This window comes from Hemitrygon akajei, chromosome 14 (genome assembly GCF_048418815.1).
Source record: "Hemitrygon akajei chromosome 14, sHemAka1.3, whole genome shotgun sequence".
NCBI lineage: Eukaryota > Metazoa > Chordata > Chondrichthyes > Myliobatiformes > Dasyatidae > Hemitrygon > Hemitrygon akajei.
In genome coordinates this window covers 4,483,054-4,504,676 of record NC_133137.1, presented here as the reverse complement: position 1 = coordinate 4,504,676, position 21,623 = coordinate 4,483,054, and the positions used below count along the sequence as shown (strand labels likewise).

The window sequence follows — 21,623 nt, the reverse complement described above, 5'->3', positions numbered from 1 at the left end:
TTCTTCCCCATTCTAACTCGACCATGTCTATATGGTTTTATACAGTGAGTTACTCCACATGATTGGCTGATTGGATATTGGCATTAATGAGCAGGTGTACAGGTGTGTCTAATAAAGTGGCCACAGAATATATATCGAGTGCAAAACAGAAACTGTGAGGTAGTGTTCATTGGTTCTTGGACCCTTCAGAAGGCTGATGGTGGAGGAGAAGAAACTGCCCCTGAAACACTGAGTGTGTGCCTTCAGACTCTTGTACCTCTTCCCTGATGGTAGCAATGAAATTCCCCCATCCATCCAATTTAACTTTCCCTACTAATTTCAGCTTCCACCTATTCAAGGAGAGAATGAGTCAGTCTTTAGGAGATAAGACATAAGATGCAGGAGCAGAATTAGGCCATTTGGCCCATCGAGCCTGCTCCATCGTTCCATCATGGTTGATTACTTCCCCTCTCAGCCACACTCTCCTGCCTTCTACCCCGAACCTTCGATGCCTTTACTAAGGAAGAGCCTATCGGCCTCTCCAAGACCACTCTATCTAGGTCTTTCAATATTCAGTAGATTTCAATGAGATTCCCCTTCATTTTTCTAAACTCCAGTGAGTATAGGCCCAGAGCCATCAAATGGACCTCATACATTAACCCTTTCATTATTGGGATCATTCTCATGAACCCTCTTCAATTCAAGCACAGACCTTCAAAGATAAAGGGCCTTCTTTAAAGAAGGCAGCCAAGCATATAACATATTGCCTGTTATTCCTTTGCATAGGTAACATATTACATAAGGGGCAAGTTGCTCTATTGAGCTCTTGAGTCACTGACACCAGCTTACATATTAAAGGTTGAGCAGGGAGCGCTGCTGTTGCACACGGCACCAGGTGACTGAGCGTGGAAATCAGACTGCAGCATGCTGAAGGAGCTGGTACGACTCGATTACTATGTGACTCTACAGTCTGGTTGTATTTAACGTGCCACAGGCGCAGCTCAAGGGGAATCTCAACTCTTATTTAGCTCACAGCCATTGGACAATGTTAAGATTAACAAAACCAAGTCAAACAGGCGGCGATCTGATCAGCACTTTTCCTTCCCGGGGATCTCTTTCAGCAGGTTTGATACCATTACAGATTTGACGAGAGTGGCTAACTAGGAGTAAAGAGATAAGCTAACGGGAAGTAATTGTTGTGTTTTTGCATTTATTTACTGCTTGCCTACTCGAAATGAGAAATTTCTTATCTCAGAGATCATTGTATCACTGTAGAAATGATCAAGTGGAAGTCATGAGAAAGCTGTTCTTCTAGGTTTCTCAATTTACATCAAAGTTTGTCTGAGATCATGCTAAACATTTGTTTCGATTGACAGACCTGGTAGGAAATGTATGTGTGTGTAGGCCTCTGTTAGTCTTGATAGACCATGGATTTGCATCTTGGAAAGTTTCCAGGGCGCAAGCCTGGGCAAGGTTTTTTTTATGGGAGACTGGCAGTTGCCCAAGCTGCAAGTCTCCCCTCTCCACGCCACAGATGTTGTCCAAGGGAAGGGCATTAGAACTCATGCAGCTTGGCACCGGTGTCGTCGCAGAGCAATGTGTGGTTAAGTGCCTTGCTCAAGGACACACACGCAGCCTCAGCCAAGGCTTGAACTAGCGACCTTCAGATCACTAGACAAACGCCTTAACCACTTGGCCACGCACCAACGGTAGGAAATATCTTCAGGTAAATGTTGTGTTTTGTTGTCTTAACTAGTGGATGTATATTTGAAGGCCATGGTTGGTTACACCATCTCCATGGAGACTTATGTCTTAATGTTATTTTCTTCACAATAGTAAACTATTGACTTCTCTGTTTCCAGCCATGGGAATTCCAGAAATTTGTCAGTCAGAGAACACAGAAACAAGCCCTTTGGCCCAACTCATCCTTACTGACCAAGATGCCTACCTGAGCTAGTCCTATTTGGTCCTTATCCTCTAAACCTTTCCTCTCCATGTGCCCATCTAATAAATATTGTAATTGTACCCACCTCTACCATATTCCCTGGCGACTCATTCAATATGTCCTCCATATGAAAATATTGTCCCTCAGGCACCCTTTAAATCTTTCCCCCCTCAACTTAAATCTGCACCCTCTAGTTTTAGACTCCTTTACCTCAGGAAAATGACTGTGACCATCCGTTTTACACTGTTCATAATTTTACAAACTTCTGCGAGGTCATCCCAAAGCCTCCTATGCTCAAGAGATAAAAACCACAGCATATCCAGCCTGAGAATAACTAGAGGATCTTTATAAATTGAGTTCTCTAGTCTCAGTTACAACCCTAAGACTCGTTTGCATAACAATGGAGTAAACTGCAGGACTAGCGAAGCTGGTGATCCATTAATCGAACAACCTGCAAACTAGCATAGAGTAAAAAAAGGTCAAAGAATTGAAGTGTGGTGAAAATTGATGAGGCGTTGGAGCCGGTGAAGGGGAAAGCACTAGAAAGCTGTACTCTAAGGAAACCCTGCATTCAAACTACACAGAAACCAGTGCTGTGGTGAGCCACACAACTCAGAAAGCAGAGTGGATTTCAAACTAAACAGTGGGAGTTGGGAAGATACAAACAATCAAAGATTAGACAGAATCTCTACAGGAAACCATAGAAATGGTGCAGAGGAGATTTACAAGTATGTTGCCTGGATTGGGGAGCATGCATTATGAGAATAGGTTGAGTAAACTCAGCCTTTTTTCCTTGGAGTGACGGAGGATGAGAGGTGACCTGATAGAGGTGTATAAGATGATGAGAGGCATTGATCGTGTAGATAGTCAGAGGTTTTTTTCCCAGGGCTGAAATGGTTGCCACAAGAGGACACAGGTTTAAGGTGCTGGGGAATAGGTACAGAGGAGACGTCGGGGTAAGTTTTTTATGCAGAGAGCGGTGAGTGCATGGAATGGGCTGCTGGCGATGGTGGTGGAGGTGGATAAAATAGGGTCTTTAAGAGACTCCTGTATAGGTACATGGAGCTTAGAAAAATAAAGGGCTATGATGTGGTAAACTATGTATACCTGTCTGGACATGCCCTTCTGCTGACTGCTCTTGTGCCTCTTCCCACTGACCCCTGTATAAAGGCGATTGGGGCACTGCTCCTCCCTCAGTCTCCAAGATGTCGTGCTCCCTTTTTGCTGCTAATAAAAGCCTATCGTTCACTTCCCGTCTCCGAGAGTTATTGATGGTGCATCATATGGGTAGCCCTAGGTAGTTCTAATGTAAGGACAAGTCCGGCATAGCTTTGTGGGCCGAAGGGCCTGTACTGTGCTGTAGGGTTTCTATGTTTCTATGAAATGAACATTGCAGGTCACATACAGTGGGACAGACACCCCATGAATTTCAAACTGTTATAGTGTCCAAACATCAGCTTCTACTGCGGGCCAGCAGTCAGAAACCGACACACAAACTGATTGACATACATTTTTATGTACATTTGACGTACATGGATGCACATGCACATACATGCATATCCAGCATGTGTGCATGTAAACACACAAGGCACATGTGAAGTCTCATGCACACACAAGCACACATTTGCAGATACACATGGGCATGGAGTGTGCACAAATGTACATACATGCATTTGGATAGTCACAAACACACCTACACTCATGTCGGTGTGTGTACGCATGCTTTCACCTGATAGAAAGGTACGTTTCTAAAATGTACATGCAAACAAGAATGACATGCATGCAGGCACACATACGTGGATGCATCTCATAAACATGTACACACACACACACACACACACACACACACACACACACAGTTCAAAGGAAATTTATTATCAAAGTACGTGTAAGTCACCATATACAACCCTGAGATTCATTTTCTTGCAGCATACTCAACAAATCCATAATAGAATAATAACCGTAGTAGAATCAGTGAAAGACTGGCCAACTGTGCAATCACAATGTGCAAAAGACAACATTTTGTGCAAATACTAAAAGAAAACAAAATAATAATAAATAAACAAGCAATAAATATCAAGAACATGAAATAATCAGTCCTTCAAAGTAAGTCCATAGATTGTGGGAACATTTCAATGATGGGGCAAGTATAATTCAGTCAAGTTATCCCCTTTGGTTCAAGAGCCTGATGGTTGAGGGATAATAACTGTTCCTGAACCTGGTGCTGTGAATCCTAAGGCCCCTGTACCTTCTTCCTGATGGCAGCAGCAAGAAGAGAGCATGTCCTGGTGGCGGGGGTCCCTGATGCTGCTTTCCTACAGCAATACTCTGCATAGCTGTGCTCAGTTGTTGGGAGGGCTTTATATGTGATGGGCTGGGCTGCATCCATTACTTTTTGTGGTACTTTCTGTTCAAGAGCATTGGTGACTCCATACCAGGCTGTGATGCTGACAGTGAGTATACTTTCCACTACACATCTATAGAAGTTTTAGATGTCATGTTGAATGAAAAAGGATCTACTACTTTCCCAGCATATATGACAAATAAACTCTTCTCAGACTCTCAGCCGGGTCCAGGTATCGATTATAACTGATGTTTCGATGGCAGACTTTGCCATCTTCATCAGGGATGATGCCTAGGCATGTCTAGGCTGGTGGTATTTATGCCCCGATCGTCCTTCCCTCCTGATTGGTTAGTCCTCATCCAATCAGGTTTCTGCTGTCTCACTTTGTTTACAATCAAATTCCAGTTCTTACTTAGAGCAAAAGCACAAACCCATAAGGATGCTCAAATCGTAGCTTATGCAGGCCAAAGATGACCTGGGACTCAAAAGAGCTGGAGTTTACTGGATTCCCTGTGAATACGGAGCTCACATATCGGCCATTTGCAGCGCATGATGGAAACCTGCATCAAAGGGCACAGGAGGTGTATCCATTTGGGTTACCTGGAGAAATCGGCGGTAACAACATTGCATTCGCAATGGCCGTAAGATTGATTATGACGGCACAAAGCTTCTGTGCTGCACCAGTGGCTTTTGAGACTGCCTGGTGATGGAAGCCGTTGAAACAAAACTAGACAAAAAGAATTTTAACAAAGACGAAGGCCTCACTCTAAGTAAGAACTAGAATTCAATTGTAAACAAGGTGGGAGAGCAGAAATCTGATTGGATGAGCACTAACCAATCAGGAGGGACGGACGTTGGGAGTATATATACCACCAGTCTAGACATGCCCAGGTATAATCCCTGATGAAGGTAACAGAGTTTCTCATTGAAACATTGGTTAAAATCAATACTTGTAGCTCTCTGGAAGCCCGAGAAGAGTTTATTCATGATGCACCATCAATAACTTACACTGAGACTTAGGAAGCGAGATATCGGCTTTATTGACTGGAAGAATAAACAAGACTACATCCTGGGGAAAATGAGGGAGAGCAGCAGCCCACAGTCGCCTTTATACAGGGGTCTGTGGGAGGAGCCACAGGAGCAGTCAGCAGGGGTCTGTGGGAGGAGCCACAGGAGCAGTCAGCAGGGGTCTGTGGGAGGAGCCACAGGAGCAGTCAGCAGGGGTCTGTGGGAGGAGCCACAGGAGCAGTCAGCAGGGTCTGTGGGAGGAGCCACAGGAGCAGTCAGACAGGTATATCTAGTTCACCACATTCACCCCCCCTTTGTTTTAAAAAAGTCCCCAAGTATATTTACAGGTTAAGTCTATCAGGTGGTCGAATCGTTCGCTGCGATCTACGTAGCTCCGGCTGCAATTGCACAGGTGCCGGAGGTGGTGTTTGCACCGGAGGCGGAGAGTGGGTTGGTTCTGTCCCAACTGGAGGTGTCAGGGATCCCTCGCGTGTGTGCGAGGTCCCCGGAATAGACGCGTACGAGATGCCCTGTACATGAGCGTCGTGAGGAGTCTGTGTGGGGCACGGTGTGTGCGGTGTCACCTCGGGTACAGGGTTCATAGTTACCGTGGAGTGTACGGGGTAGTGGTCTGCTGCTCCGGCGGGCGCCAGGTCGCGGACAGAGACCGTGTCCTCCCGCCCATCAGGCAAGACCACGTAGGCATACTGGGGATTAGCATGCAGGAGGTGAACCCGCTCGACCAGCGGGGAGTACTTATTACTCCTCGCATGTTTACGTAGCAGCACTGGCCCCGGGGACGTCAGCCAAACTGGTAGGGTGGTCCCAGTGACAGACTTCCTGGGAAAAGAGAATAGGCGTTCGTGAGGGGTGGCATTAGTGGACGTACACAACAGGGAGCGGATAGAGTGGAGTGCCTCAGGGAGGACCTCCTGCCATCGGGAGACCGGCAACCCTTTTGACTTAAGGGCTAAAAGTGTGGCCTTCCACACTGTGGCATTCTCCCTCTCCACCTGGCCATTCCCCCGGGGATTATAACTCGTGGTTCGACTAGTAGCAATGCCCCTAGCTAGCAAGAACCGGCGCAACTCGTCACTCATAAAGGAGGACCGTCTATCACTGTGGACATAGCAGGGATATCCGAACAGAGTGAAGAGCTGGCGCAGGGCTTTTATGACCGACGTGGTAGTAGTGTCGGGGCAGGGAACGGCAAAGGGGAATCGCGAGTACTCGTCAATAATACTGAGAAAATAGACATTGCAGTTGGTGGAGGGAAGGGGGCCCTTAAAGTCAACACTCAGTCACTCAAAAGGGCGGGTGGCCTTGACAAGCTGCGCAGTGTCAGGACGGTAGAAGTGCGGTTTGCACTCAGCGCAGATCTGGCAGTCCCTGGTCATCATCCTGATGTCCTCCAGGGAGTACGGCAGGTTCCGGGCTTTAATGAAATGGTAAAATCGGGTGACCCCCGGATGGCAAAGATGGGCATGAAGGGCATACAGCTGGTCGAGCTGTGCCCTAGCACACGTTCCCCGGGATAGGGCATCAGAGGGTTCATTGAGCCTGCCAGGCCGGTACAGGATATCATAATTGTAGGTGGAGAGTTCTATTCTCCATCGCAAAATTTTATCATTTTTGATTTTGCCCCGCCGGTCTCCCGATGGCAGGAGGTCCTCCCTGAGGCACTCCACTCTATCCGCTCCCTGTTGTGTACGTCCACTAATGCCACCCCTCACGAACGCCTATTCTCTTTTCCCAGGAAGTCTGTCACTGGGACCACCCTACCAGTTTGGCTGACGTCCCCGGGGCCAGTGCTGCTACGTAAACATGCGAGGAGTAATAAGTACTCCCCACTGGTCGAGAGGGTTCACCTCCTGCATGTTAATCCCCAGTATGCCTACGTGGTCTTGCCTGATGGGCGGGAGGACACGGTCTCTGTCCGCGACCTGGCGCCCGCCGGAGCAGCAGACCACTACCCCGAACATTCCACGGTAACTATGAACCCTGTACCCGAGGTGACACCGCACACACCGTGCCACACCCCGACTCCTCACGACGCTCATGTACCGGGCATGCAAGATGGCGGCTCCCAGGTCACACACAGGTAGGTAGGGGCGGGGCATGGTGACGCCGGCAAAGATGGTTGTCCACATCCGGGCATGCAAAATGGTGGCCCCCAGGTCTCAGACGCAGCGCTGCTCGACCCCGGGCGCGGTTTAGATTTACAGACCTTGGCGAAATGGCCCTTCTTCCCGCAGCTGGAACAAGTCGCTTCGCGAGCCGGGCAGCTGTTTCTGGAATGTTTCTGAAGCCCACAAAAGTAACAGAGTTTTATGCCTGGCGAATTCGAGGAGTTCGTGATACCGCGACTGGCAGCGGCGTTGGCGAATTCGCTCGGAACCGGGGAATCGCGCGGCTGGACTGCATCGGCGTAGAGCTGCGCAGCCTCCAACGTATCAGCCGTCTCTATCGCTGAGCGTAAGGTAAGATCAGCTTTTTCCAGCAGCCGCTGGCGCAAATACACTGACCGGACTCCAGTCACAAAAGCGTCTCGGACCAAGAGTTCCGTATGCTGTTCCGCTGTGAGCGTTTGGCAGTCACAAGTCCGCACGAGTGCCTGTAGAGCTCGGAGAAATTCAGCAGTCGACTCCGTAGGCCGCTGTTTTCGTGTTGCCAAGCGATGCCGGGCATAAAACTGCGTTCACCGGCCGCAGGTACTGTCTTTTGAGGGCGTCAAGCGCCCCCTCATAGGTCGAGAGGTCCCTGATGAATGAATAAACTTTTGGGGCGACCCTCGAGAGGAGAAGTCTGAGCCTAACAGCTGAGTCGGTGGCACGAACCTCCTCCAAGTATGATTGGAAGCATACAAGCCAGTGTTCAAAGGCAAGAGCTGCTTCAGGGTCTTGGGGGTCCAAATCTAAGCGTTCTGGGCGTAAAACGGTTTCCATGCTTTAACTTCCGGTCAATAAAATTGATGCACCATCAATAACTCACGCTGAGACTTAGGAAGCGAGATATCGGCTTTTATTGACTGGAAGAATAAACAACACTACATCCTGGGGAAAATGAGGGAGAGCAGCAGCCCACAGTCGCCTTTATACAGGGGTCTGTGGGAGGAGCCACAGGAGCAGTCCAGACAGGGGTCTGTGGGAGGAGCCACAGGAGCAGTCAGCAGGGGTCTGTGGGAGGAGCCACAGGAGCAGTCAGCAGGGGTCTGTGGGAGGAGCCACAGGAGCAGTCAGCGGGGGGTCTGTGGGAGGAGCCACAGGAGCAGTCAGCGGGGGTCTGTGGGAGGAGCCACAGGAGCAGTCAGCAGGGGTCTGTGGGAGGAGCCACAGGAGCAGTCAGCAGGGGTCTGTGGGAGGAGTCACAGGAGCAGTCAGCAGGGGTCTGTGGGAGGAGCCACAGGAGGAGTCAGCAGGGGTCTGTGGGAGGAGTCAGCAGGGGTCTGTTGGAGGAGTCAGCAGGGGTCTGTGGGAGGAGCCACAGGAGCAGGGGGTCTGTGGGAGGAGCCACAGGAGCAGTCAGCAGGGGTCTGTGGGAGGAGTCACAGGAGCAGTCAGCAGGGTCTGTGGGAGGAGCCACAGGAGCAGTCAGACAGGTATATCTAGTTCACCACAATTCATCATACTGAATTTTTGTAAACTCCTAAGGAAGTAAAGGCGCCACTATGCTTTCTTTGTGATTGCACGTTTGTGCTGGGCTCAGGACAGGTCCTCTGAAATGAAAGCACAGAGGGATTTAAAGTTGCTCTACATCTCTGATCCTCCGATGAGGACTGGCTCATGGACCTCTGGTTTCCTCCTCCTGAAGTCAATAATCAGCTCCTTGGTCTTACTGACATTGAGTGAGAGGTTGTTGTTGTGACACTACTCAGCCAGATTTCCAATCTCCCTCCTACATGCTGATTCATCACCATCTTAGATTCGGCCCACAACAGCGGTGTCATCAGCAAACATGTATCTGACATTGGAACTGTGCTTAGCCTTACAGTCATAAGTGTAGTGAGTAGAGCAGAGAGCTGAACTAACAGCCTTGTGGTGCACCTGTGCTGATAGAGATTGTGAAGATGTTGTTGCCAATCTGAACTGACTGGAGTCTGCAAGTAAGGAAATCCAGGACCCATTTGCACAAAGGGGCATTGAGGCCAAGGTCTTGAAGCTTATTGATTAGTTTTGAGAAGGTTGAGCTGAGCTGTAGTCGATAAACAATGTCTGATGTATGCTTCTTTGCTGTTCAGATGCTCCAGGGTTGAGTGAAGAGCCAATGAGATGGCATCTGCTGTGGACTTGTGGTAGGCAAATTGGAGCGGATCCAGGTCACTTCTCAGGCAAGAGTTGATATGTTTCATCACCAGATTCTCAAACCACTTCATCACTGTGGATAACAGTACAACAGTTAATGAGTTTGTGGATGGGCTGCTTCATAAAGGATGTCTTTATGAGACCCGACTGTGTTCTGAAGTGAGTGTGTTGAATGCCCACACAACAATCTGGGAGTGCATGTCTGAATTCACTGGAGCTTCCCATGATCTGCAGAGATATATACCCCACCAGACAGTCCCACCGGGACTAGGCATTCAGAGAGCATATCTAGCAGGATTGAGGGAAGGAACAATGACCACCCATGTGAATGATAGTCACGCCACACTGTAAGGGCCACAGATTACTAATCAGTCCAAGAGCATTGAAGAACCTATCCCATTTCATCAGACCCTTTATGTGGAGCTCCACACTGGAACTTGAGGGAGATCCTGTGGGTTTGATTGGCTCCTGTCCTGATACCCCTTTAGTGGCCAATTTTCCACCTGCAATAGGTTGGATTCAAAGTGAACCCAGTGGACAGTTAAGTTATATACATTCACCAGGGACCAGTTAGTCATTGTTTGAATATTTACGCTGACTTAGAGTAAACGTGTCCTTTTCCTGGTATTGTAGGATTTTGTGAAAAAAATGCAAGTCATTTTTTTGTGCTTCACAAAAGCTGCAGCCCTTTACTTTCATTGCATCAGACAGCGTCTCTTAAAGTGAACTCAACAACTCAATGACAGTGCTTGTGAACGATGTAGAACAGTTTCTATTCCAACAATACATGTCATTACATTACCCTGCAGTAACACACTTCAGCAAGAGTTCGTAACAGGCTAATAAACTGTAGAAAATCATAGACGCAAGAGATTCAGATGGTAGAAATCTTTAGCAACGTGCACAAAATGCTGGAGGAGCTCAGCAGGTCAAACTGATGGATGGGAATAAACAGTTGATGTTTCAGGCTGAGATCTTTCATCTGTCCTGATGGAAAGTTTCAGCTTGAAGCATCAATTATTTATCATTTTCAAAGATGCCACCTGACCTGTTGTAATCCTCCAACATTTTGTGTGTGTTAACAGGTTACAGTAAATGCCAAGTATACTGTATGTACTTGTGATGGGCTAAAATGCAGGAGGTGTTTAATTTCATTATATTCAGGTGATGTGACCTGAAGTATAAAGATCTGACTCCACCTCCTTCTGGGTAAGAAAACTCCAGTGATTCCCTGCCCTTTGAGAGAAAAGATGTCTGCCCACCTCAGTTTTAAATCACCAGTCATTTATTTGGTAGTTCTGTTCCTGACTTTAGTACTGAGGAAAATATCTCACCATCCACCTTGTCAAACCCACATAGTATGTCATATAACAACACACACAAAATGCTGATGGAACGCAGCAGGTCAGGCAGCATCTATAGGGAGTCGACGTTTCGGGCCAATGTCATATGTTTGATAAAGTTCCCCTCATTCTTCTACACTCAGGAATACAGACCCAAACTCTATCGAAAGGACCACCAGTTACACAACCTTGAGTGGACTGGCTTCCATGTTTCAGTGAGCTGCTAACTAGAAGGTCAGGACTTTTGCCTCTCGGTATACGGAATAGAGTCCTGGAGAAAATGATGTTGTAACCCAGCGGCCCTTCCACCAAGTTAATGAGAATCACAGGTTCAGCACGAAATGTTGCAGAGTGCAGAATACCATACATAGATCTGTGCTGTTGACAGGAATGATCAGAGCAGGAGTTCAGGGTGATTGTGGCCTCCATGGGCTTAGCTCAGCCCACAGAAGATCACTCTGCCTTAGGAGTCCTCCACCCTGGGTGTGCTGCTGCATGGAAGACTGGAGATCGAAGAAACAATCTATTTGCTGAACACCCTCAGAGGTTATATTGCACAGGAACAAGTTCTTCTCTCCTCCTTCGGAACCCCCAGGCCCATACTGCCTCAGGCACCTGTAATTTAGCTCATAAGTGAATGGGCTTGTAAATGAGGAAAAGACTCTCCTAACTCAGAGTGCCTCCAAAGTCCAGCAGAGCAAGCTCACAGGAGTAAATGGAAATTAACCGAGTAACTCGTTAACTGTCACAGCTGTTCAGAATGGTTGAGTAGTACTATGAGATAAGCAGGGGCCGCTGCAGAAGCTCAGCCAGTTCCATCATTGGCACCAGGCTCCCCACCATCAAGGTCATCTTTAAAGCCAATGCCTCATCCATCACTAAAGAACCCCAATGTCCAGGACATGCCCTCTTCTTATTACTACCATCTGGGAGTGTGTGTGTGTGTGTGTGTGTATAGATATATATATATATACACACACTGTATATATATTTCTTATTCCAACTTATAGTAGATTTTATGTCATGAACCCTACTGCTGCTGAAAAACAACAATTTTAGAAAATAAATCCGTGTTAATAAACTTGATTTTGATGTGTTTTTCTGTCTGATTTCCATTTCACTCAGAGATTCTGTGCAATTGAAATGGATTATTTCACCTTTCTTTCTTCTGTACCAGCCTATGGAGTGGGTGAGGTAGAAAGCAAAGCAGGGGGAGCTGTTAAGGTGCCTGGTTTTACAGGAGGAGCTGTTAAGGTGCCTGGTTTTACAGGGAGGAGCTGTTAAGGTGCCTGGTTTTACAGGGAGGAGCTGTTAAGGTGCCTGGTTTTACGGGAGGAGCTGTTAAGGTGCCTGGTTTTACAGGGAGGAGCTGTTAAGGTGCCTTGTTTTACAGGAGGAGCTGTTAAGGTGCCTGGTTTTACAGGGAGGAGCTGTTAAGGTGCCTTGTTTTACAGGGAGGAGCTGTTAAGGTGCCTGGTTTTACAGGGAGGAGCTGTTAAGGTGCCTTGTTTTACAGGGAGGAGCTGTTAAGGTGCCTGGTTTTACGGGAGTTGTTAAGGGTTACAGATTCACCTAGGAAGGGAGATTAATTGATCAATACAGGTGTCGCTCTCATGAAGATTTAGAAATTCCCTTGGACTGGAGTCTTCTCAAGAGCTTATTAGTTACTTCTTAAATGAAAAGTAGTAAGCTATTGACAGAAATGGATTGGAAGAAGTTAACCCAGATCCGATGTTTTTGAAACTGTTTGAAATTTAATTTTAAATAATGGTAGAGTGATGCAGCTGGAAACAGGCCCTTCACCCTACCAAGACCATGTTAACAACCAAGTACCCATTTTTACACTGATCATAGCCAAACCCAACACAACTTCTCCTTTTTGTGCCCCTCAATTTAACTGGAGTCTTTTTGGAGTTCACTGTGTTTGAAACAGAGGAGGGAAGGACATCAGCCTACAGTTATTTTGTTGGGCCATCTTGCCTCTGAGTCTGGACACAAAGGCACTGTACTGTACCACTCTTCAATTACTGCTCAACCAGCCTCAGTCACCCTACACAAACCCACCACTTAACTCATTGCTTTGAGGAATTTGGGGAGTTCCTTTCTGGAAGAAGTCTTGCTGATGAGAATCCTGCTTTAGATGAGATCCTAGAGGTTATTAAACTGGTGTATAATGTAACCTTTAGAATATATAACATAGGACATAACAGCACAGTACAGGCCCTTCAGCCTATGATCTTGTGCTGACCTTGTAACCTACTCTTAGATCAATCTAACCCTTCCCTCCTACATAGTTCTCCATTGTTCTATCATCCATGTACCTATCTAAGGGTTTCTTAAATGTCCCTAATGTATCTGTGTCCACCAGCACCCTTGGCCGAGTGTTCCACGCACCCACCACACTCAGTGTAAAGAACTTACTCTGACATTGCCCTGCATTTTCCTCGAATCATCTTAAAATTATAACCCCTTGAATTTTCATTCTGTGAGAAAGTCTCTGGCTATCGACTTGATCTATGCTTCTTGAAATCTCCTATACCTCTATCAAGTGAGCTCTTATTTTCCTTTGCTCCAAAGAGAAACGCTCTAGCTTGCTCAGCCTATCCTGACATGACAGGCTCTCTAATCAGACAGCATCCTGGTAAAGCTCTTCTGCAACCTCTCAAAAGCTTCCACATCCTTTCTATCATGAGGCTTCAGACTTGTCATGTTTTAGACTTGGGGCTGATGATGCTTTGAAAAATCTTATTTAAGTGCAGCAGATGCTGTGAGATAATATAATGACCTTTGAATTAGATGACACAGAAAGAGCCCACTCAATTTGATCCTTTGATAAAGCTTTCCCATAAGTTACAATTCCCTGCTCTATGATCAAGTATATTTTTTATGCATTTTTGTTTTTCTTGTCTATATTTTTGAAGTTAAATCTACTCTATCTATTCCTTCAAGTCATTTATTTTAGATCTCAGTATTTTATACTGGAGGAAAGCGGTGACTAGAGAGATACTGCAGGGATCAGAGTACAGTATTCACTGTCTATCTCAATGATCTGGACCAATGATCATATTTCCAAGTTTAATAATGACAACAAACAAGGTGGGATTGTGAGTGCAGAGCACAATGAAAGATTTCAAGAGGATATGTGTTGATAAGCTGTCTGTGGTTAAATGGCAAGAGATTGAATAGTTCTGACATTCAAAGAGACCTGGGCATGATTGTACTCAACACTACAATCAAAATGTAAGTCCATATGTGGTTAGAAGGGCAAATAGTTTGTTAGCCTTTATTAGGAAAGCATTTGATTACAGGAATAAGGAACTATCTCTGTATTTGTCTGTACTTGTAAAGAGCCCTGTGTAAAATCAAGTACAGTTTTGTTCTTACTTCAAAAAGAATTACCTGCCATAGAGGGAGTGTGACAAATTTTCACTGGACTGGCTGTAGGGACAGGAGTCTGTATATGAGGAGAAAATGAGTAGATTGGGACTGTACTCTAGAATTTAGAAAGCAGAGAGATTGCTTCGAAATTTACAAATTCATAAAATGATTGACAAGTATCTGATGCAGGTAAGATGTTTCCCAGACTGCAAAATGTAGGATACACTTTGAAGATAAGGGGTAAGCTGCTAAGAACAAAGATGAGTGAAATGTCTTCACCAAGCAAATCATGAATCTTTATAATTCTGAGGTATTATATCTTTTTAAATTAGAGATCAATCAATTCTTGGACATTAATCAAATTAAGTTCAAAGTTTAAAGTACATTTATCATCAAAGTATGTATATTGTATACAAGCTTGAGATTTGTCCTCTTGCAGGCAGCCACAAAACAAAGAAAGACCATAGAAACCATTAAAAACCCCACACATCAAAGACTCAATGTGCGAATAAAAGAGCAAATCGTGCAAACAATAAAAAAGTAAACAAGTAACACACAGAACATGAACTGCAAAGTCCCTGAAAGTGAGTCCAGAGCCACGGAACCAATTCAGTGCTGAGGCGAGTGAAGCCAGTCCAGGAGCCCGGTGAGGATTATAAACAGCTTCCTCCCCTCTGCTGTCAGATTTCGGAACAGTCCATGAACCCAAGAACACAACCTCGCTATTAGGGGTATGAGGAGAGTAATAAAATAGAAGATTTACTGTAATGTTGATGGCTCAACGTGACTGGTTTTAGTGTGTAATTAAGTTTGTATCCTCTTATTTAGTTTTCAGCAATAATCACAACTACTTTTTAATTCACAGTTTCTGCGAAGAAAGTTTTTCTTGTTCATCTTCGTGGTAGGAATTGGAGGAAGTTTCCAATTTGGATTCAACATATCTGCCATAAATACACCATCAGAGGTAATCTACTGATTCAGTTTGTCCTATGTGCACTCTCACCAACACACCCCACTGCTGCTTACACTGCTAATGGTAAGGAAGGCAACTTTCTGGTTATGATCCAGAGACTCAGATATGTTGTGCTCAATCCACCCAAAACACACACGGCTGTTTGTTCACATACCTAACTAACTACCAGCAGCAGAAATTATTGAATTACTGCAATGTCATTAAAAAAGAGTCAGAATCAGGCTTATTATCAACGCCATATGACGTGACATCTGTTGTTTTGTGGCAGCAGTACAGTGCAAGATATAAAAATTACAATAAGTTACAAAAATGAATTAATAAAGCGAAAGGGGAAGAGTGAGGTAGTCTTGGGTTCATGGAGTTCAGAAGTCTGATGGTGGAGGAGAAGAAGCTAGTGAAAAGACACGGAGTGTGAGTAATGGTAGAAATGAGAAGAAGGCATACCCGGAGTCCGTAATGATGGATGCTGCCTTGCTGAGGCACCACGTTTTGAAAATGTCCTCAATGGTGAGTACGGTTGGGCTAGAAATGGAAATGACTGAGTCTACAACTATCTGCAGCCTCTTTCCATCCCATCCATTGGAGCTTCCATACCAGGCAGTGATACAACCAGTCAGGATGATCTCCGCAGTACATCTGTCAAAATTTGCTGGAGTCTTTGGTGACATACCAAATCTCCCCAAACTCTTAATGAAGTATAGCTGCCAGTGTATCTTCTACATGTTTTCATCAATATGTTGGGCCCAGGATAGATTCTCTGAGATGGTGCCACCCAGGAACCAGAAGCTGCTCACTTTTCCGCTGTTGGTCCCTCGATGAGGACTGGCGTATGTTCTCCCATCTTCCCTTTCCTGAAGGAAATAATCAGTTCCTTGATCTTGCTGACTTTGCCAGCTGGCCTATCATGCTCCTGTGCCATCCTTGTCACCATCTGAGATTGTGCCATCACAGTGGTGTCAGTGGCAAATCCATAGCTGGCATTTGAGATGGCATGTGGCCTAGCCACAGTCATGAGTATAGCGAGCGTAAGAGCAGTGGGCTAAGCACACGTCCATGAGGTGTGCCCGCATTGATTGTCAGCATGACTGAAGATGGACTTTGCTTTGTTGAGCCAAGTGTAAAAGGCTGCAGAATGTCCTTGGATGGGTGGGCATCATCAATTGTGTCTCAGCAGTGAACACCAAAATCAAAGAGAAGCTTATTGTCATATGTACATGTAGCTCTGGGTGAATGAAAAACTTACTCACAGCAATATCATAGACACTAATTTACACTACATTCATAAGAAACACATAAATTACTCACAGAGTTTACAAGAAAGAACACAATCGGAAGAAATAAAACAACAAAATCCGTTGTTGTGCAAAGTGATCAAGGTGGGCATATTGATGTACTGAGGCCATGGTTCGGGATTTCAATGATTGGAGGGAAGTAGGTGTTCTTGGAGCTGACAGGGTGGGACCTCAGGCTTTTGTGTCTCCTGCCCAATAATAGCTGTAAGAAGGTGGTGTGGCCCTGATGGAGGGGATCCTTGACGGATGCAACCTTCCGGAGAACCCTGTAGATCCTGCTGATGATAGACAAGGATGTGCCCCTGGTGTATTCATCAGTCTTCCACTCTCTGCAACTTCTTATACATTGGAATTGCTGTACCAAGCTGGGATATAACCAGTCAGTCTGTACATCTGTAGAAATCTGATAAGAGTGTGTAGTGACACACTGAACCTCCTTAACCTTTTAATGAAGTCAAGACGCTGGCATGCCTTCTTTGCAATTGCACTTAGGTACTGGGCCCAGGGCAAGGTAGCTCGGGGGACTGAGCCAACCTGCTAGTCCTTTGCAGAAAGAGATAGTGAGAAAACCAACACAAAGAGATAGTCATTTCTGATCTTACTGCCTCTGATCTACCTGCTGCAGATGCATCTGATCAATACATGGTTGCTAGGAGTGACTAATTTGATGTACTTGTGGAAAAATGGCTACCCTCACACAGAGCTGACCCGCCATTGTGCTTTAAGGCACCTTCACCAGTCAAAATGCTGGGTAACAGTGGAAGGGATAGCTCAGGATGAAGTTTTCCATGGCACTGAACTGCAGCACAGTTTTGTTCCACCAGGATTTTATTTCCCAGAGGCCATGCAACATTCTCTCTCTCTCACACACACCTTTAGCCATGACTTGACACTAAAGAGCAAAGTAAAAACCACGACTCAGCCCCATGATGTGTAGGGAGATCAAATCTCTGAGTCTTACATCAGAGCAGGGATCAGCGGCTCATGAGCTTTGTACCACGTCTGAGGTCTTGATCATCGATCAGAGGAAGATTTACCTGGCATATTGAAAGCAGAGATGAGTTTCAATGTTGGCCTTCTCTGGTACGTGCCTCCTGAGAGTCAGGAAGGGGTCCACGTATTTCAGGATTGTTCCGTTAACCGTTGTTTGGCCAGAGGGTGGTGAATCTGTGGAATTCATTGCCGCGTACAGCAGTGGAGGCCAAATCATTGGGTATACTTAAAGCAGAGGTTAAAAAGTTCTTGGTTACTAAGGGTGTCAAAGGTTACGGGAAGAAGATGGCTGAGTGAACTCGGCCTTTTTCTCCTTGGAGAGATGGAGGATGAGAGGTGACCTGATAGAGGTGTACAAGATGATGAGAGGCATTGATCGTGTGGATAATCAGAGGCTTTTTCCCAAGGCTGAAATGGCTAATATGAGAAGACACAGTTTTAAGGTGCTTGGAAGTAGGTACAGAGGAGATGTTAGGGATAAGTTTCTTACACAGAGAGTGGTGAGTGTGTGGAATGGGCTGCCAGCAATGGAGGTGGAGGCAGATACAATAAGGTCTTTAAGAGACTCCTGGATAGATACATGGAGCTTAGAAAAATAGAGGGCTATGGGTAACCCGAGGTAATTTCTAAGGTAAGGACGTGTTCGGCACAGCTTTGTAGGCTGAAGGGCCTGTATTGTGCTGTAGGTTTTCTATGTTTCTAAAATAGAAGAATAGGGTTGAAAAGGATAACAAATTAGCCGTGATGGAATGAGCAGAGTCAATGGGCCAAATGGCCTAATTCTGCTCCTATGTCTTATATAATGTTATGGGATTATTCTCAGAAGTCAGTGTGATATAACAGAAGCTGGGTGGTAGAGATCTTTGTCAAGAAAACATTGAAATTCAGTGACATTTGCTGTCAGAATCTCCTTATGTACAGACATTCCTGTACCTAGCATCACTTTGTGTACACACAATCAATCGATGTATGTAAACTACCTTATGTAATTATATTTATTGTGTATTTTTATTATTGCCTTCTTTATATTAGTGTGTTTTATATATACTGCATCGGCTCCGGAGAAACAATTATTTCATTCCCCTTTACATGTGTGTACCGGAAATTACATGAAGCAATCTTGAATTTAATTTGGTAAAATAATATGTTACAGATGCTGGAAATCTGAAACAAGAACCGGAAATGTTGGGAATGTCCAACAGGTCAGGCAGCATCTGATTTTAACCTGAGACGTAAACTCGATTTCAGCTTCTATTACACTTTCTATTTGTGACACTCTCACCACTAATCACATGTATCTGTATTATACTGACGTCTGACACTGAGTGTGAGTTTCTGTGTTAATTCATTCCTCCAGTTCATTAAGAACTTCATCAATGAAACGTGGATTCATCGATATGAAACTCCTCTGCAGGAATACTCACTGATGCTCCTTTGGTCCTTCATTGTATCTGTGTACCCGGTTGGAGGGCTGATCGGAGGACAGACTGCTGCAGTTTTAACTGTGAAGTATGGAAGGTGTGAACAGCAGCGAAGTGCCTATGTAACGTAGAACATAGAATATTATAGCACAGTACAGGCTGCAAAGTTTCACTGACCTTTAACCCACTCCAACATCAATCTAACCCTTCCCTCCCACATAGCCTTGTATTTTTCTATCATCCATGTTCCTGTCTAAGAGTTGCTTAAATGCCTCTAATGTATCTGCCTCTAGCACCACCCTTGGGAGAGCGTTGCATGCACCCACCACTCTCTGTATAAAATACTTACCTCTGACATCACCCCCCCCCATACTTTCTGCCAATCATTTTAGAGTTACGTCCCCTGGTATCAGCCATTTGCACCCTGGGAAAAAGTCTCTAACTGTCCGCTCTATCTGTGCCTGTTATCATCTTGTACACCTCTGTAAAGTCACCTCTCATCCTCCTTCACTCCAAAGAGAAAATCCCTAGCTGGCTCAGACTTTCCTTATAGAGCATGCTCGTCAATCCAGGCAGCATCTGGGTAAATCTTCTCTGTACCTTCTCTAAAGTTTCCACGTCATTCCTATAATGAGGCGATCAGAATTGAACAAGTGTGATCTAACCAGGGTTTTATAGATCTGAACCATTACCTTTCGGCAGTTGAACTCAACCCCCCAACTAATAATAGACAACACACCATACACCTTCTTAAACACCCTATCAACTGGCATGGCAACTTTGAGGGATTTATGAACATGGAACCTAAGATCCACATGTGACCAGCTGTGAAACGATGCAGACTGAATTTGTCTCATTTTACAACCTACTTTAAACAGAAAATAATTACTTTTAATGGGGATGCACTTTGTATTTGGCAACTTGAGGATAAAACACAGAAAGTTAAGTGGCAATAATTCAGGGAGGCAAATGAAGTCAAATCAATAGTGCTGATGGGATAGACATTCAAACTTGGAGGGAACCATTACAATCTGTAACTGGGTTGGAGACATTGAGTGTTTAAAACTGAAGAAATTGATGTACTGGATTGAATTGGATGAGTAGATTTTACAAGGATTATACAACACATATACATGTGCGTGTGTGTGTGTGTGTGTGTGTGTGTGTGTGTGTGTGTGTGTGTGTGTGTGTGTGTGTGTGTGTGTGTGTGTGTGTGTGTGTGTGTGTGTGTGTGTGTGTGTGTGTATACAGTATACATACTCAGTGGCTGCTTTATAAGATATACCTGCTCGTCAATGCAAATATCAAATCAGCCAATTATGTGACAGCAACTCAATGCACAACAGCAAGCAGACATGGTCGAGAGGTTCAGTTGTTGTTCAGACCAAACATCAGAATGGTGAAGAAATGTGATCTAAGTGACTTTGACCATGGAGTGATTGTTGGTGCCAGACAGGGTGGTTTGAGTATCTCAGAAACTGTTGACCTCTTCGGACTTTCACGCACAACAGTCTCTGGTGTTTACAGAGAATGGCATGATAAACAAGACATCCACTGAGCAGCAGCTGTGTAAGGAAGTCAGAGGTTCAAGCTGACAGTAAAGTAGCTCAGAATTATCACCTGTTACAACAGTGGTGTACAGAAGAGAGAGCATCTCTGAATGCACAACATGCCACGCCTTGGAGTGGATGGGACACAGCGGCATAAGGCCACAAACATACACTCAATAGCCACTTACTTTGGTCCAGGAGGTACCTAATATGGTGGCCACTGAGTGTATATACTTTTGGAGAGCAGAAATCACTGATGAATCTCTCTGTGAGCAGTGCATTTGAGGGAGTGTATGTGGGGTGGCTTAATAAACAAAGATTGGAGGTGAAAGGAAGGATACACTGAGGGGCTGGAGATGAAGAGAGATAAGAGTTAGATTGTCATAACATCTGAGGAACTGGTGAGACAGTGACAGGCTGAATATAGAACATAGTTGATTACAGCACAGTAACAGGCCATTTGGCCCAGAAGGTTGTGCTAAACCAGCTAAAAAACAAATCAAAAACACCCAAGCACTAATCCCTCCTCCCTACACAATGTCCATATCCCTCCACCCATCCAAACATCTCTTAAAAGTCTCTTATTTTTTGCCTCTACCACCATACCAGGCAGTGCATTCCAAGAGTCCATGAGTCTCTGAGTAAAAAACTTACCCCCTTGAACCTATCCCCTCTCACCTTCAATGCATACCCTCTGCTAATAGACACTCCAACCCTGGGGAACAGATACTCTCTGTCCACTCTATCTATGCCGCTCATAATCTTGTAAACCTCTATCAGATCTCCCCTCAGTTTCTGGTGCTCCAGAGAGAACAACCCAAGTTTATCCAGCCTCTCGTGATAGCACGTGCCCTCTAAACCGGGCAGCATCTTAGCAAACCCCTTGAACACCCTCTCCATCATTCTTCCTATAGTCGGGCACCCAGAATTCCAGATGGAGCCTAACCAGAGTTTCATGAAGTTGCAACATAAGCTCCTGACTTTTGAACTCACTGCCTTGACTAATAAAAGCAAACATTCCATAAGCCTTCTTCACCACCCCATCGACTGAGACAAGGAGTCATTTTCACAATGGGCATGAATATTGTGTCAGAGT

General features: G+C 45.3%; 1 protein-coding gene across 3 annotated transcripts in view; it reads left to right on the top strand.

Moving 5' to 3' along the window:
- Nucleotides 1-813: 813 nt before the first annotated feature.
- Nucleotides 814-21,623, top strand: part of LOC140738243 (solute carrier family 2, facilitated glucose transporter member 11-like) — a 51,552-nt gene continuing 30,742 nt past the window's right edge. The window contains exons 1-3 of one of the 3 annotated variants that reach the window (XM_073065388.1): nt 814-918; nt 15,164-15,262; nt 18,914-19,074. In XM_073065388.1, coding sequence (XP_072921489.1) covers nt 904-918; nt 15,164-15,262; nt 18,914-19,074 — 275 coding nt within the window. In that variant the 5' untranslated portion in view covers nt 814-903. The other 2 variants (XM_073065389.1, XM_073065390.1) reach the window with 2 other exon arrangements.